At 36.6% G+C, this 16940-nt stretch overlaps 1 protein-coding gene across 2 annotated transcripts in view; it reads right to left on the reverse strand.

Annotated features, from left to right (window-relative positions):
• TNPO1 (transportin 1) overlaps positions 1-16940 on the reverse strand; it is a 78300-nt gene that overhangs the window by 19979 nt on the left and 41381 nt on the right. For both annotated transcript variants that reach the window (XR_009963550.1, XM_062612470.1), the window contains exons 6-14: positions 15571-15677; positions 13954-14087; positions 10875-10956; positions 10053-10175; positions 7724-7842; positions 5580-5640; positions 4769-4937; positions 2560-2712; positions 1268-1493 (exon numbers count right to left, since the gene is read on the reverse strand). Coding sequence is in view for 1 of the 2 variants with exons in the window: in XM_062612470.1 (XP_062468454.1) it covers positions 1268-1493; positions 2560-2712; positions 4769-4937; positions 5580-5640; positions 7724-7842; positions 10053-10175; positions 10875-10956; positions 13954-14087; positions 15571-15677 (1174 nt within the window). In the remaining variant the exon portion in view is untranslated. The remainder of the gene's footprint in view (positions 1-1267; positions 1494-2559; positions 2713-4768; positions 4938-5579; positions 5641-7723; positions 7843-10052; positions 10176-10874; positions 10957-13953; positions 14088-15570; positions 15678-16940) is intronic.

Consider the following 16940-nt stretch of genomic DNA (forward strand, 5'->3'; position numbering starts at 1 on the left):
ACAACATGAGCAGAAAAACATGTTTCAATAAAATATCTTTTTGGGTGTCACCAACTAAAGGCGCAGGGAGCAGTTTCTCAACAATACAGAAAAGAACATTAGACATCTATTATGATATAGAGGTTAGCGATGGAGAACACAGAGTATTCTATGACTAATTTTCAATTTGATAGACACTAACAATCTATGCAACTATTCACTGCAGGAAAGCAGCTTTCTACCCCTCTCCAAGAAAGAACATTGTATTTTCTTGAAATTTAGAAAGCTAGTAAATGTTTTGACTTGTAACAGCTTTATATTTTCCTTAAGTGGAGTTTCCTAGACAGTTGCTTTTTTTTACTTGCAACAGTAATTTTAATGAATCTCTGCTCTAAACAAAGTATTTCAAAACATGCTATAAATCTGATCTTGAACTTTAAATAAAACCCCAAAACAGGTGTACTGTTGTTTTTATTAATTCCATGAGGTTATTTAAGAACTGCAACACAGCTGTGTTCAACTACATGCACATTTCAACCAAGTTTTGGGTAAGAAAAGTGTTAACAGATTTTGGGGGGAGAAGCTGAATCTGTTAGTCTTATATCACCATTTTCCTGCTGAAACAGTTTATCATCACTACGAAAAGACAGACTGGAACAGGTGTTAAAGCCTAAGGTATTTGCTAGCCCAATGCTTAAAAAGGTTTAGAGGCAAAAAGGGAAGTGTTTAATATGCAAATCTTACGAAGCATGTTTCATTAAGTTCGTTGTATCAGCAGACAAGGGAGATAAGGGAATCTTATCTTCCAGGATCTCCCTTCAAGAGAAAGAGACTATCCCTGGAAATAATCATAAGCCAAATGTTTTGGTAATCCTGAGCTAAATATAAACAAAATCAGTTATCAAACGATAGGATAGTATACCATTGTGATCAGTATTGACCTTTTTCGTATGTGTATTAAAAACCACCCAGATTTCTGGTCAATGAAATATCATATATTGAAAATAAACAAGTGTCACAAACAGACAATTTCTTTTACTACAATAACTTACTTAGTTTTGTGAGTCTCATACTCTGAAAACAAAAACTGGACAAGAGAAATACCAAATAACTTTTTTCAAGTTATTACAATATGGAATAACTTGCGACTACTCCAGGAAATTATGAATTTACTCCGATCTCAAAAAGAAAGAAATGGAGTTGTGCATTGATTGATAAAGGCATTAAAATAGTTTCCAATAAAGAAGAAGTGTCATGGATAGTGCTGTTTGCTTAAGCTTTGGCTTACCTGCAGGCAGCTTCTTGTACTCTCTTGTTGCTATCCAGGATACGCTTTAGCAACTCAGTCATTAATGGCTTCAAGTATGTGTCCGGGGGTTGACTAACTACCCAGTGTGCATAGCGACTAAGAGTCCAGCATGTAATGGAGCGCACAAGAGCCTTTTTGTCGGAGAGGCACTGAATAAGGTGAGGGATCAGCTCTGGAAGATACGGAATCATCCCCTGCATGCAGCCTAGGAGAAAAAATACAGCTATTGCAGTACCAGAATTAACAAAAAGTTTTTTTGTTTCCTAGAAAGGACATACTTTCATTCTCTATCATGTAGGAATACAATTTTACAATATACAAAGCCTGCCTAATTTATATTAAGTAGTAAAAAGAAACCTTATATAAAAAAATTAAAATCTCCAATTATTTCAGTCACATTTCTACTTCAGTGCTTCCCCAGTCTCCAGAAATTCTGCTTTATTAAATGGAGTATGGCAAGTACACCCAAATAAAATTAGTTTATAAAGGCTGGAGGTCCTTTTCAGTCTACTCAAAATAACCAAGACAACAAGTACAGAAAGACTTGACCTTGACAACAAATCATCACATCATTAAAAAGGATTCCTTAAGAAATTTAATTTTTTTCTTGTTTTCTCCTAATATACAAATACGACTAGCAAGGAAAAACTGCACATTTCTAGTCAGCAAAGGTCTACCTTTCACGACTTAAAACAGTTTTCTATTAAAAAAGAAAAATGTTCATGAGACACTGTGGGAAAAGGATGATAATCCAGGCATGGACCCAAATGTATTTCTTCAGCTTGCAAAAAGGACAGAGATGCTGAAAATACAGGCAAAAAGCCAAGCAAGAATGAGTAAATACAAAGGAACAGAAGTCAACATATTTAAATTGGAGAACCATCCAGAAAAAAGAGCTCAGAGCAGACATCACAGGAGTGTCTTCTCCATTTCTGAAAACACTTAAATGAAATACAAGGCTCAAATTTATTAAATATTCCTCTTCTAGGAAATCAAGGTAGTATTTCATGACAGACCAATAAATGTGCTGCAGAGTTGAGAAAGGGAGAAACAAAACAAATTACTTAAGCTATTTTGCCTCCCAAACATGCACAGATTTGAAAATGAAAGTTAAATAACTCCAGTCACCAATTAGTAGAGCTAAGGACATACACTTGTTTGCATATGTAAATTCACCAGCCAGCTAAGGACATACACTTGTTTGCATATGTAAATTCACCTGTAAGGAACGGATCAAAAATTCAGCAACATGATATGCACTGTTGCCTTACCTTCAGCAATTGCTCCAAGAACAAGGATACCAGATTCTTTAACTACCCATTCAGGATGGAAGAGCAATTCCTTCAAAAGGGGCAAAATGTGTGGCAGAAGTTCATCACGAAATACATTGGCCAGGACATCTAGAGCAGCAGCAGAACACTTCCCTGAGGGAAATTAACAGTGTTAATCTCTGCTTATTACACAAGTAGTTGTAGTTAGGAAATATAATCCTCATTTTAACTTTAAGCTGCCAGCAGAGTCTCAGGGCATTAAAAGATATTTCTATTTCATTACAATACACAGTGATCCACTATGCTCTGGTGCAAAACCACTGCTCTAAGAAAGCAAGTTTTGCAGCACCTAAATAGCCATTAAAAGGATTTATACACTGGGAATATTAAAATCCTCACTGACAGGAACCACTCCATTATATTGTAACGCTACATACAACTACATGATTTCAGGATGGCATAATAAAGTAAAAGGGAAGATCTGTGACACAAAGGTAGCACACTGGATAAACTAATGAGAAATGGCCTACGAGTACCAGCACTTGATTAAAAATAAAGTGCTCAAAACCAGTCCATGCCTCGAAGTAAAAAAAAGGCAAAATGATTCAACTCTATAGAGACTAAAAGGGATTTGCTGGCCTCTGCTCTGAGCTTTTATACCTTACTCCTCTGCTGTGATACACCAATATGAAGAGAAACACCACAAAATTTGGTTGCAAGTTTTAATCTCAAGTTTTTAGCAAACAAAATCTCATAAAAATCAGCAACAACTCTGAATATGAATCAGAAATCCTTACTCTTTCTTTTCTGCTGCATGTTGTCATGTCTAGTAAAAATAACGTGAAGGTATTTTTATAAAGAATGCTCATATAACAATTTATAACACACTTTTTGCTCATTATAACCTCAGTTCCTCTGGATCCAACTGGTCTCATTAGTAAGCAATGATACTAATTGTCAGGCTGCACTGATGCTTCCTCTCTGTTCAAACTGAAAGTCAAATATAGAACACCGGATATGAAGTAGGGCACACAATTCTGATTTTCAGATAATCCAAATTCCCTCAAGTCTAGATAACATATGTTAATACAGATTCTTAACTGTTCTGCTCTTTCTCTTTCAGGCCCCCATTCCTGATAAACTTCAGCTTCCTTACTACCTTAATCAAAACTGTGGACCACAGGGCACCCTCTGTCATTTCAGCTATCTTTTTCAGAAAACATGTGTTTAATTCTGCAATCTCTACATATAGCAGTGACCAGAACAGGATTATGAATATAAAACAACACTATTTTTAAAAAGAGGCTTTATAGAAACAAGCTTATCAGTATTAATTTTAATAATAATAGCATATGATCTCAAAATTCATAAGCTTTAAGGTACATTAACCTTTTGTGAAAACTCAGGACCTTGGAATGAAAAAAGTTGTGTGGATGTATCTGAATCTCAAAACATTATTCCACAATAAGACTGCTTGCAAAATGAATTTGTCAGATTTGTCAGAATTTCACTATTTTCTATCACTGAGCTTAAAAATCAGTTTGTGGTGTTTTCTTTCCTTATCATAATGGTCTATTGGCCTGAAGGTCCTATGACCTGCACATAGGTCAACTGTGGTTTCCTCACACCTATCTCCTGTAATAACTAAGATAACTGTATCTCTTTTCATAACTAATGTACTATAGTCTGGTCAGAAGCAAACTCCTCACATAGAATAGAATTACTAGTAATGGCTGTCAGTGGTGTAGCATGTTCACATGGAAAAAAAAAACAACAAACAACAAAGGCACAAACAAAGCACCCCACAAAAACCACAAAACAAAACACACAAACTGATTTTAGAGGGAAGAATGAAATAAACAGAAGCATTATTAAGCCTCCTACAGCTATCAGTGTGTAAAGGGTTGGGTTTTGTTTTTTTTTAATTGACATTAAACAGGTGATACATGGTTTTCGTTATCTTGTAGAAACAAAATTTTACGTCCAAAAGTTCTGTTGAACTGCATCCCATAAATGTTTGTTGCTCGATCTGCCATATTCAAAATAAGAAATAAGCTTACAGATGGCTAACTTTTGCCAGTTACATAGTCAAGACTCCCCCTCCATATTCCATACTCTCAATATTCCTACAAAGTCCTCTTTTTACTGTGGTCCTCTTATTACATAAATAGTTCTGTTTTGAAACATTTTACATATTACTTTGACATACTTAAATTCCAGTCAGAAATAGTATCATCATCATCAAGTTCATCGTCATCATCATCATCATCTTCAATACCATCTTCTTCATGTTGCTGAGCCACTGTCCGTGAACGATGAAAACGAGGTCTAATGTCCTGTTCACTATCTGGAATAGCTTCGTCTTCTTCAACATCCCCCTGTCACCAAAAGGTTTTATCAGATAAACTACTCCAACTATATTGGCCAAGGAAGCTAAAAATGTAGTTTCAGTTCAAGATTTTGTAAGCATATAAAAGATTCACATCCCACTTGTGCTGCCCAGCTAACTAAATTGTTCCATTGCTCCTCCATTCTGCTGCCACATTAAGCAGAAACGACAGGAACACAGAAGCAAGAAAGGTAAACTCACACTCAAAGTATCTATCTTTTTAAGAAATTACTCTTGATGGAATAAACTAGAAAGACAGTAATAAGGAAATGCTGGTACACAGATATATTCTAAAAAGTAGCAGTGGAAAAAGCTGTGTATTCAATCTAATATGCATTAGAACTAATTATGAACTGTTTTTTAGGCTGCACTGTTGCAGTAGTTCATGGGTAATATTCTGCCTAAACTGGATGGAAGGGAATAAGGCAAAGGAGGAAAGCTTGCAGATTATTTTGCGACAAACATGACAGCAGTTGTGTTTAGTGTTGAAACAGCACACCTTGCCCCTGAAAGCTAATTCTCCATTGAATAGATGGTAGGGCAGATCTGCCCATTCTGGTCTGAATCATTCTGATTTGTAGGTCGGAAGCTAACCAGATATTCTTACACAGTGAAAGAAGTTGATGCTCACCTTCAACAAAATAATATCAATCTCTGAATATTTCATACCATTTACCAGCACAGGTATCAGCCTACAAAGAAATATTGATATAGGTCAAATAATACATAAAAAAGCAAGCCAGTTTTCAGTTACCTGGACTATAATCTTGGCTGTAACCTTCATCCCCAAAATAATAAACCCCCCAACAACTTAACCTGATAACCAAAGCTAGTACCTAAACCAAGCTCCATAAGGCTCATGGATACTTTGTAAGCTGAAAGTGTTAACTGCAAGTAACAAATTTTTAAGCAGAGGGAGCCAGATGGCATAACTGAGTTTTAAATAAATTAAAAACCAGATATTCTTCCATATGATTAATTTATTCTGAAACACCTTTAATAAATTAAGTCTACAAGTTTGCAGTAAGAATTCAAACTCCCATAATATGCATGACAAACAAGCTGGCTCTCACAAATAATGCTCATCATTTTATTTACTTGTGGTTGAAGACTCTACCTTACTTTCATCTTAAAATGGAATACTAACTACATGAAGCTCTCCTATCTTTCTGTCATTACCTCAGTAAGACAAGTCTCCAACATTGCAGAGATCCTGATTGATCTACATTAAAATTTACTTCATTATTAAATTGATTATGGCTATGTATGGCTGTAGAGATGTATAGAGAGTATATACTTCACATCAAACCACATTCTCCACTAAAAATATGTCTTAGAAGCCATATCAAGCTGATAATGACCATGAACTGACCCAGCCCCACTGACAGACTCAATTTCTCTGTATTCTGCAGCTGAGAAGTATTGTTTTCAAAGGTACTAGGCCAGCAGTAATATTCATGCATTGCAATGGCACATTACCTTCTAAATTTTGAATGAAGGAATAGTAAGTATACGTATCAACAATTCATTGTCATTTCTGCAGCATACTTCATGAAGTATGCAGGAGCTACATATTTCATAAAAAAAACCTATAGGAGCTAAATGGATAAAAAGATATTAGCTAAAAAGATATTAGATACTACATGTGTGGGTTTTTAGAAGATCATGTTTCACTTTTAATTGAACATTTTAAAAAAAAAAAGATTATCATCAAGTACTGATAAACTTTTATCACTCCCGAGTCAAACGGGATTCACCAACAAGTAAGACGCTTTGCACAAACATGATATTGCAAGGTTATGAGAGAAGTGTCATGTTACTCTTACGTACTTGTTCTTCTAGAAATTTAAAAGCTTAAAAAAATTAGTATGATGCTTTACAGTGTCGATATTCATGTGGGCCAAGACAGGTTCAATACCAGTAGTTAATAAACTACTGTTATTCTCAGTATAAACATGACGTGTATTGAGATGTGGGCAGTCACTCAATTGTGCTACCCTTTTTTTGTCTTTTGAGCTACAAGAGTAGGAAATAAGTAAAACCATTCTATAATTTAAAATTATTTCTCATAGCATCAGTTCTCCTGTTTTCAACTCCTATTCCTCCACTGCTACAACAGGTGTTTTTAATCTCAGTTATCAACTTTCTAGTTGCTTATGAAAACCAAAAATTTGCTGATTGCTTACATCTCAAATATGGATATTCATTCCCATTTAAAGACCTACATTTTGAGGCATTTTTTGAAACTTACATGACTATCAGGCTGCAGAAGTAAAACGCTTCTTCAAGTTTAAATTGCAGTAGCAACTGATATAGAATTGATTACTAAATCCAATGATGTCATTATGTTTTATGTTCTTTATAAAACAGGGAACATTCTTTACACGGCTCTGCCATAGAAGCATTGCCCAGAGATGGCTACGTCAGTGGTAGTCAAGACAACATGCTCACAGCATACCAGATATGACAGGTAATGGCATGTAAAGATTAGCACATTTTTGCATCCATGTGAAGCCTGTTAAGCTTCATGTAAAGCACCACAGTGATACAACTTGAACTGCTTCTGGAAGTCACTGTGTCTGAAATCCTCCAGCCCTTTCGGTGAACTCTGTGCTACAGTCACTTTTATTAGGCACAGGAAATAGCTACAAGAAAATTCTTCTAAGCATACCACAAGCTAGATTCAGTCTTTGTAAGACCAACCAGGAACGAGTCAACTGAAGTTTCAAGATTAGTATTTCAAAATAAAAAGGAGTTATAATTCTTAATACTTACTTAGTAAGATGCCGACATAATACCTCTTTACAAATTGGCTGTTCAGCCAAAGTCAGCCAAAACTCACAAGCCTCCAAAGCCACATTTTCATCTTGGTCCTGGGTCCTCTGAAGCATGTACTACACAATATAAAAATGTATTACGTGTATAAGATAGAAGTTTCAAGTGTCCAGAAGTTACCAATATTGCAAATTATGGTCACAAAACCAGACTATTTCTCTGGGGTGAGAGGAAGAAACAGACATGAAAGAGTACTTACGACTACTGTGAGAATAAGCTAAGAGACTTCTTTATTAATACTAGATGATTCAGATTCTAAATTTCTTCATTGCTTAAGTGAGAACATCATTACCAAGAAACTGAAGAGACCGAGTATAATAAACAGCATATTTTTTTTTTTACTGCCCCTTTGCAGTTTTGAATCAAAAGGTACAAATACATCCTTAGTAAGATGGAAATATTTTTATTTACAGTACCATAAAGAAACTTCCCTTCCAAATCTTGATTACTTGACCGGATGACAATGTTGGGGGGAGAAGGAAGTGTCAAATTTTCAAGCATGACTGCAATTCACAGACTCGATATCAAATCTTTAAGCCTGCTACTAAAATCCAGTCCTCCTTCAATCAAAAATAATCAAATACCTGCATAAAGAAAAAGCTAAGTGGACTGCTGGTACAACAGTTATACACAGCTACCAAAACATTCCATGCCAGCCCTTATTTCTGATACAACTGATTCTCCTGTTCATTTTAGAAAACCTCATGGAAGTCCATGGAGCTACATTTCCTTGCACACGGATCTAGAGCAAAAGAAATCCTTCTTCAGTTGATTCAAAATACCATTTATTCTCAAAACTAAATAAAACAGAGGAACCTTTAATATCACTATTTATTTCAAGGATGCAAAACTTGCCAAGAACAGCACCCCATCCTACAGAATTGCACCATACCTTGAGCTTTTCCTGAAGAGTCACTATTGTGACTATGAACTCATAGAAACAGAAATACTGCTCTGTTCTGTGTTGTCAACAGACTGTATCTCAGTAAAGCTGAGGAATGTCCTACTCACTGCAAGCAAGGTTTCCTTAATGCACGTGGGCATTTTCCCCAAAGGGCTTGAAAATCCACTATTTTGTTGTAGATTTGTTATTCGTCAAGAAGACGGAATGACAAAATGTAGACTGTTTAACAATGCCCCTCACACTGTCATTTCCTCTTTAAGTATCTATTATAAGTATCAGACTATATACTCCTTGAAGTTAAGATAGCGGTAGACTGAAAAGGCTAGTTGTACTCAGGGGTGTAAGATAGCTGTATACACAGCCTGAAAACCAAGGACAAAGAAGAGCAGCCCTAGTAACAAAGCCCACTATAGGGAGGATATTTAATTTTTTTTTTTATTTTTAATATTGTGATGCCAAATTTTAGTAAGTACTTTTAATGAAAAATTTCTACTACTTTAGGTTATGCAAATAGTTGCTTTAGCACAATAAATTACAAACACCATACAGGAAGACTAGACAGCAGGCCAAGGCTGTGAAGGGTCACCTCAGTTTTACGCATCTCTAATGCCTGTGTATAGGAGCAGAAAAACATTAGCACCTTCTTTGTGTTGTCTGGTCATATTCTTTATGGAATTCGACACTGGGTTATGACCCACTTGTCCACATGAAATCTACATGAGAAACATTATGATCTTAGAAGTACTTCTGGTCTGGCAAGTAGCATATGTTAAACACTACCTAGAAACTGCCAGTATTTCACAGAAATTTGGAAATTACTCACATCTTGAACAGCTGAGCAGACAAAAAAACAGAGCTGACTGGTCCACTGGTAGACAAGTCTGCACTAGTCTAGAATGGTAAAGGAACTATCAAACTGCATTAACCTCTACAACTGAATGCTCAAAGAGTATCTCAGCTATATAAAATAATAAGCCTTATCCTGTAATGATCAACACATCTGCAAAAAGTGACAGCTTCAATGTGTAAAATACCACAGTATCAGCACATGTACTGGACTTTTAACATGATCTTGTAAATTAGGGTTCAGCAGTGTCTGGCTGCTCTATAGTATAACTGATCCTAGCCATTTCGGGATCAATAAAGGAAGAATATACGACTGTTGTATGCATTGCCTGTCAAATACTGTGTTGAGTTGGCAATTAGCTAAAAAGAAAGTTTTGCAATCCCAGTCTTGAAGGAAAATTGAAGAGTAGACAACTGCAAGCGTAACATAATAGTTCTGATGAATGCTTTTTATCTGTTACTATTCATGCAACCCCAGACATTTTTTTTTCAGCATGCAATCTGGGAAATAAGACTCACCTCAACTATACTAATCATATGAGGAAGCAGGCGATCCATTCGAACTTCCAGCAACATTACCAGAGCACGGCAAACATTTTTGCGTACTTCAGGCTCCTCATCACCAGCCAGTGCAAAAAGATTCTGTTGGGAAGTAGTACCAGTTGAAAAGTCTCAGTTCATCTAGTTCAACTCGTATTTAAATAGCCATTACTGGCAAACTGAAGTATACAAAAATGTACTTCTGTACTCTTTGACCCCACATCTTGGAATACCATTTTACTTCTTAAAGACATATGGTTTAGCAAATGAACTCTTCAGACTCTCAATGTGTATTGTACACATAACCAAAACACTATATAATATTAACACTGGCAAAAGAACAGTGGTTTGGTTTTTTTTTTCTCTTAAGCATAAATGAAGTTTTGAGACTAGAAAGCTCCATCAGTACATAAGAGGAGAAATCAAATACTCTAGGTAACCCAAAGTACCACCCTTCTAATCCATGTTCAGTAGCAGTATTCAGAGGAACACAGGACTCAGTGACATGATAATCCTTGTACTGACTGCACTTTCCACGGCAGCTAAGTGCCATTACTTTTACACCTTTCTGCAGCAAAAGTTTACTCTAGTCATGGAGAGGAAGCATCTTTCAAAATACTATTTGTTGGGCTTGGCGCGTGCTTAGACTAATCAATTCTGAGCACAACCACACAGAATGAGCTTCAATCCATGAGGACTGAAACTAAGAATAGGCAACCAGAAATGGGGAGTTTGGGGATAGAGGTGGTTGTAAAACATAATTCAAAACACTCAGACCCCAAACCAAGAACGCACACCCACCTCAATAAAAGAATCTATGTGCAACATAAGAGCTTGAGTTCTGCTGATGATAAATTGATTGACGCATGCAACAGCATGAGATCTACAAATGGAACAGTTAAAATACATATTTTAAATGAGTTAAAAACATTTTCTAAACTGTACATAGATATCAGAAACATTAGGAAGCAAATTACAATGTCCAGTCATCATCAAGAGGGAGCAAATCTGCGCATAGTATTACTAAGCAAAATTACTAAGCCAGTTATAAGTTTAGTAGTTTAATTAAACCAACTCTAGTTTAGTTAATAATACTTATACTCTGACATATCTAATGAATATTTTAAAATAAAGTCTTCAGTAAATAAAAACTAAAGCAGGACGTTTGGCATACTTATTTCAAGCAGCATGCAAGGATGCTCTTTTTGAATATTTTATGATTATTGATCTTCTCAGATACTAACAATTCCATACAAACCAACTTGGTCAAATTTTTAAAAGCCCTTCTTTGTTGTCAAGTATCCAATTGCTTTTGCAATATTTTTAATATTTAGTGGGACCAGTAAGTGTCAACAATGTATCTGTAGCTTAGAACACAGACATACTTGTAGTAGGATACAATAAAACACTTGTGGTAGAAGCATATGAAAAATTTAAACACTGGTTCTGCTCCATTTCATGCAAAGCCGTTACTTCCAGGCCTTTCTTATTCTCAGACACAGAGAAGTCAAATTCCGTAAGTAAAAGCACAAGGCTTTACCTGTAAAAGCCTTTGAAGTTTCGTTAAAGTATTTTTACTAATGTAACTTCAAATTTCTACTCTGTTCAGACATTTTTCATAAAACATTGTTCAGAAGTTGCCCTGACAGATCTCAAGTATTTTACTGACACTAGTAACAGTTTTCATACTTCAGCACTATACTGAAAAAAGGCTGCAGGTCAGCAAGTAGCTTGCTTTAAACCTGAAACCGGTTTAATAGTTTCAAAGATACAAACATCACAGCACAGGAAAAAAGTGAAAAACTGTATAGTGTGATAAAGAAAAAAGTACGTTTTAATCCATCTCTCCTAGCTCCAGCAAAGTACTAAATTTGTATTTCCACAAGAGCAAGATACTGCTTTGTTACATACTTTTCTTAGTGGGCAACTATTTCAGGTGAGTTTCTAAATCTTGTTTGAATCTTATGATATATTACAAGTTATACTCCCTCCTCTTTGTCTTTACCAGCTACTACTATTGGTGATAAAGAACTGCCACCTTCAAGTTGCAGCATCTTTCAATGTAATTTTCAAACGAGTTAAAAATTCATTTCACAGAATCATAGAATGGTTGAGGTCGGAAGGCACCTCTGGGGGTCATCTGGTTCAATTCCTCTGCTCAAGCAAGGCCAACTACAGCCAGCTGCCCATGTCCAGATGGCTTTTGAGTATCTTCAAGGATGGAGACTTCACCACCCCTCTGGGCAACCCATTCCATTGCTCAGTCACCCTCACAGGCAAAAAAAATGTTTCCTGATGTTCAGAGGGAACCTCCTGTGTTTCTGTTTGTGCCCATTGCCTCTGGTCCTTTAAGTGGGCATCACTGAAAAGAGCCTGGCCATGCCTTTTTTTTTTTGTGCCCTCTCTCCAGATTTTTACATACATTGATAAGCTCTCCCAGCCCCAGGTCTCTCAGTCTCTCCTCACAGGAGAGATGCACCAGCCCCTCCATCGTCTACATGGCCCTTTCCTAGACTCTGTCCAGTATGTCCATGTCTCTTTTGCACTGGACAGCACAGAAATGGAAACAATACTGGCCTCACCTGGAAGATGAGGGGAAGGATCACCTCCTTTAACCAGCTGGTAACACTCCAGCACAGGAAACCATCAGCCTTCTTTGTGGCAGGGGTACACTGTTGCCTCATTTTAGGGTAAGACCTACCGTTCTTTCTAATGAATATTAGCAAAAAACATTTAACTCTGGAATTTTCACTCTATCCAATACTTCTTTTACTTTGGAGAGATTAATACAGGTTTACAGTGAAAAGATGATGAACCTTTTTAATTTGATTCAGCTGAAAGATAAAGAGCTTTCCAAACTTTGGTGCAGTTAAACCAGAGTTTTTTTCCTGCAATATCCCAGAAACTACAATCAGCAAAAGAATTTTGACTCTCCTATTGCTGAAGTCATTACTAAATGAATACAAAATTGTTCATTCTGAACAGAAGGCTAAGTTCTAACCACAGCACTACATTTTTCCTAATAATATGCTATCATAGCTTAAGCCCAGGTGTTCCTGCCCATGGCAGGGGGGTTGGAACTTGATGACCTTAAGGTCCTTTCCCGCCCTAACTATTCTATGATTCTATGAACTACGCAGCTGCTTGCTCACTGTCCCTAGCAGCAGCACAGGAAGGAGAATTGGAAAAAGGTAAAAAAAAATAGGTTGAGAAGAGTTTAATAACTGAAATAAAGTAAAATGTAAATAATAGGCAATAAAGAGAGAGAACAGAATAACCATTCTCAAAAAAAACCCTAGTGATGCACAGTACAACTGCTCACCACCCACTGACTAATGCCCAGCCCGTCCCAGAGCAGTGTTCAGCTCCTTCCAGCTAACTCCCCCCCTCCCCAGTTTATACACTGAACATAATATTCAATGGCATGGAACACCCTTTTGGCTAGTTCAGGTCAGGTGTCCTGTTTCCGCTCTCCCTCACGGGCAGAACTGAAAAGTTCTTGAACTAGAGCATTACTTAGCGACAACTAAAACGTCAGTGTGTTATCAGCACCGCCCTCAGACTAAAGCCAAAACACAGTATTGCACTATCTGCTAGGAAGAAAATCAGTACATATGCAAAAACTTAAAAGAAACAGTTTGATTTTCAGAGTCATAGGCTAATTGTACATTTGGAAAAAATGTATAAAGAGGTGAGACTGTTCATTAACTAAGCAGATAAACACTGAAATTACTAGTGCATGGAATCTCTGGATCTCTGCAGCATCATTTAAGAAAAACTATTCATGTTTTAAACAGATCTACAAATAGCAACCTTGCTGCTCATGTAAATAAAAGTTACATAAATAAAAAGGTAACTGTAGTACAACACCTAAACCTACCTTATTTTTGGACTGCTGTGCTTGAAGAACTGCAAGAACTTAGGTATCATGATATTGAGTGGTCGGTCCAATACATCACTATCTAAGATTTCAGCAGAATCTTCACATATCTTCTGAAGAGCGCCAAAAGCACCCTATTAAAAAAAAACAACCAACCAAAACAAAACAAAAAAAACAATACAAAACATCAAACAAACCAAACTAAAAACTTTTTCACATCTGATCAAAGCCAGATTTCAGGCTTTGCACACAACAGGTAATTTCAGCATAACACAATAAACATAGCTATTTAACACAATAAATGCACCTAACTAAATACAGAATTGGAACATCACAGAATCATAGAGTGGTTAGGGTTGAAAGGACCTTAAGATCATACAGTTCCATGGGCAGGGATGCCTCACACTGACCATGTCGCCCAAGGCTCTGTCCAGCCTCGCCTTGAACACCGCCAGGGATGGAGCATTCGCAACTTCTTTGGGCAACCTGTGCCAGTGCCTCACCACCCTCACAGTAACAAACTGCTTCCTTATATCTAACCTGAGCTTTCCCTGTTTATGTTTAAAACTATTACCCCTTGTCCTGTTGCTACAGTCCCTGATGAAGAGTCCCTCTCCAGCATCCTTGTAGGCCCCCTTCAGATACTGGAAAGCTGCTATGAGGTCTCCACGCAGCTTTCTCTTCTGCAGGCTGAACAGCCCCAACTTTCTCAGCCTGTCCTTTAATATCCTTAAAGGGTTTTTATTTAAGCACTTTATACCAACATCTGTAAACTCTCAAGCTGAGTGAATCACTAACGGATAAGTGTCAATTTTAATTTTAGCATTCAGTCATCATCTATTCAATCGTATTTTTAAAAATGCTTAAAAGCTGGTTCTTATTTGAGAAATAAATGTTCAGATGCCAAAGTACCCCTTTAATATATAAATAATTGTATGCAATTTACGGTTTGTTATGGGGCAGAGCTTTGGATATGATGGTCAATTTAAGATCCACTTTCAAGTGGTTGGTTGTTGTTTTTCTTTTTCTTGAGAAAACAGCACTAAACCTCCACATAACAGCATTGCATCCTGGACCATTATCCTACCCCTGAGCATTATTTTATACCAAATGCTTCACACACTCTCATGGAGACAGTATCAAGCAATTAAAGTCATGTTATCGCAGATACTTGTAGATCAGACAAGGCCTTTTTTCTCATCATAGTTTAAAACAGTTAAATTGGTATTTTTAAATTTCCTTCATACACACTGAACAATAGTTTATTTCACCCCGATATAGCTTTTCCAGATTAAGTTACAAAACAAATGAACACTACTTTCATGTAAGAGAATTCAGGGTTAGCTTTATGAGAGGGATGATGCCTAAGAGATTAGACATCACAAAGTGGTAACTTCAGGACACTTCTCAGCTGAGATGCCATTACTACCCATCTGCAGTCTTATTCTCCTTTATGCAAAGTAAACTAATTTGTTTGAATGAACAGTAAAAACATGGAATTCAGGCCAAAGTATCAAATTCGAGCCACTGTTCTCTGAGGAGAACATATGGGCATGTAAACACAAAGAGAAAATAATCAAATTCAGATTATAATCTGTTTTTGATAAATCTCCTTACCTCACAGGTATTGTAATCTTCAGAATCCAACAGACCACAAAGCTTTGGTAAGAGTTCAGGCCAATTCTGTAGTTCTCCTTTTGAGGCAATGGTTGTTATCAGAATGCCTAGAGGAATCAGATGGATGAGGGAAATGAGATTTCACGTACCTCCATGTGTTTCATACCAGTTTTTCTCATTTTTCTCCTTTCAAAGATCTAAAGAGTTGAGAACTTTCTTGTTTTGTGAAGAAATGGCAAGCATAAAAAGAATTACACTTAATTACATTTAATTAGTTTTTGAAGGGCTTTGAAACGCAAAGGTGGGTTGCTCCTTCCTGCTACCATGAAGGGCTCAGATGTGTAAAATCAAGTAGAGTCACCCCAGTTAAGAAGATAATCATACTCAAACACTGCAGGGCAGCTTTGGCACTGAATTTAACAAACGCTATAAAAACCTTGACCTTCAGTAAATACAGAGTATCCACCTCAAGTCACCGCTTATTATGATACAAAAGCATGAATGTGCAAATATGCCATTCAATAAATTAACCACACAGCAGTAAGTTATGTGATCACAGCTTTACTGTGTTTACACAAAACATTAAAGAGATATTCTAAGACCGAGATACCTACTAACAGCTTACACACTATGGCAGGTCATCCAGTGATCAGCTGTAACGACTGGCTGGTTGAGATCCAGCAAACAGGTCAGCCCAAAGAGTCACAAATAGTTTCTAGCACATACAGAAATCCCAGGAAAAACTAATTAGGTCATAGGAACAGGGAAAGCTACTTATAAACTAGGACTGACTTTGTATGAGTCCATTTTGCCTCAAGACAAAATGAAACAGGTAGAATAACCCGTTATGCTACTGACAGTTACTTCTAGCAGACGATATGAATACAAAAAACTTGATAGCACTACAACTAGTAATCTCCCAAGTGACGGAAAAAAAATTCCCAAACTTTTTCATTGATCAAATCACAACACACATTTTTTCCTTGCAATAAAATGTTAAAAATCTTGTTAAGTACACAAGAATACTGGACAACATTACAGAGCAAAGGGCATTCTGGCTAAGACACATAGTAACGAAAAGATACTTTGCATCATGTTTCCTTTGATGCAATAGGCTGGAGAACCCACACAGACAAAAGGCAAAAATGAAGACAGAGGTAAAACACAATTTTACAGCTCCAGAAGTAGTATCCAGTACTTTTCATAACTGCAACTGAAAAGATTTCCAAAAGCCTAAGGAGACCTATAGAGTCATAAAGACTGCATTTCTCCTGAATATTATGGTCCTACAATGCATTAATACAAAACATTTATTTTACTGTTGCTGAATCTTAATGATAAACTTCTTAAAAAGTAATTTCAATTTTTTA

This window comes from Pezoporus occidentalis, unplaced genomic scaffold (assembly GCF_034315485.1).
Source record: "Pezoporus occidentalis ecotype Australia unplaced genomic scaffold, CSIRO_AGI_Poc_V1 ctg16, whole genome shotgun sequence".
Classification (NCBI taxonomy): domain Eukaryota; kingdom Metazoa; phylum Chordata; class Aves; order Psittaciformes; family Psittacidae; genus Pezoporus; species Pezoporus occidentalis.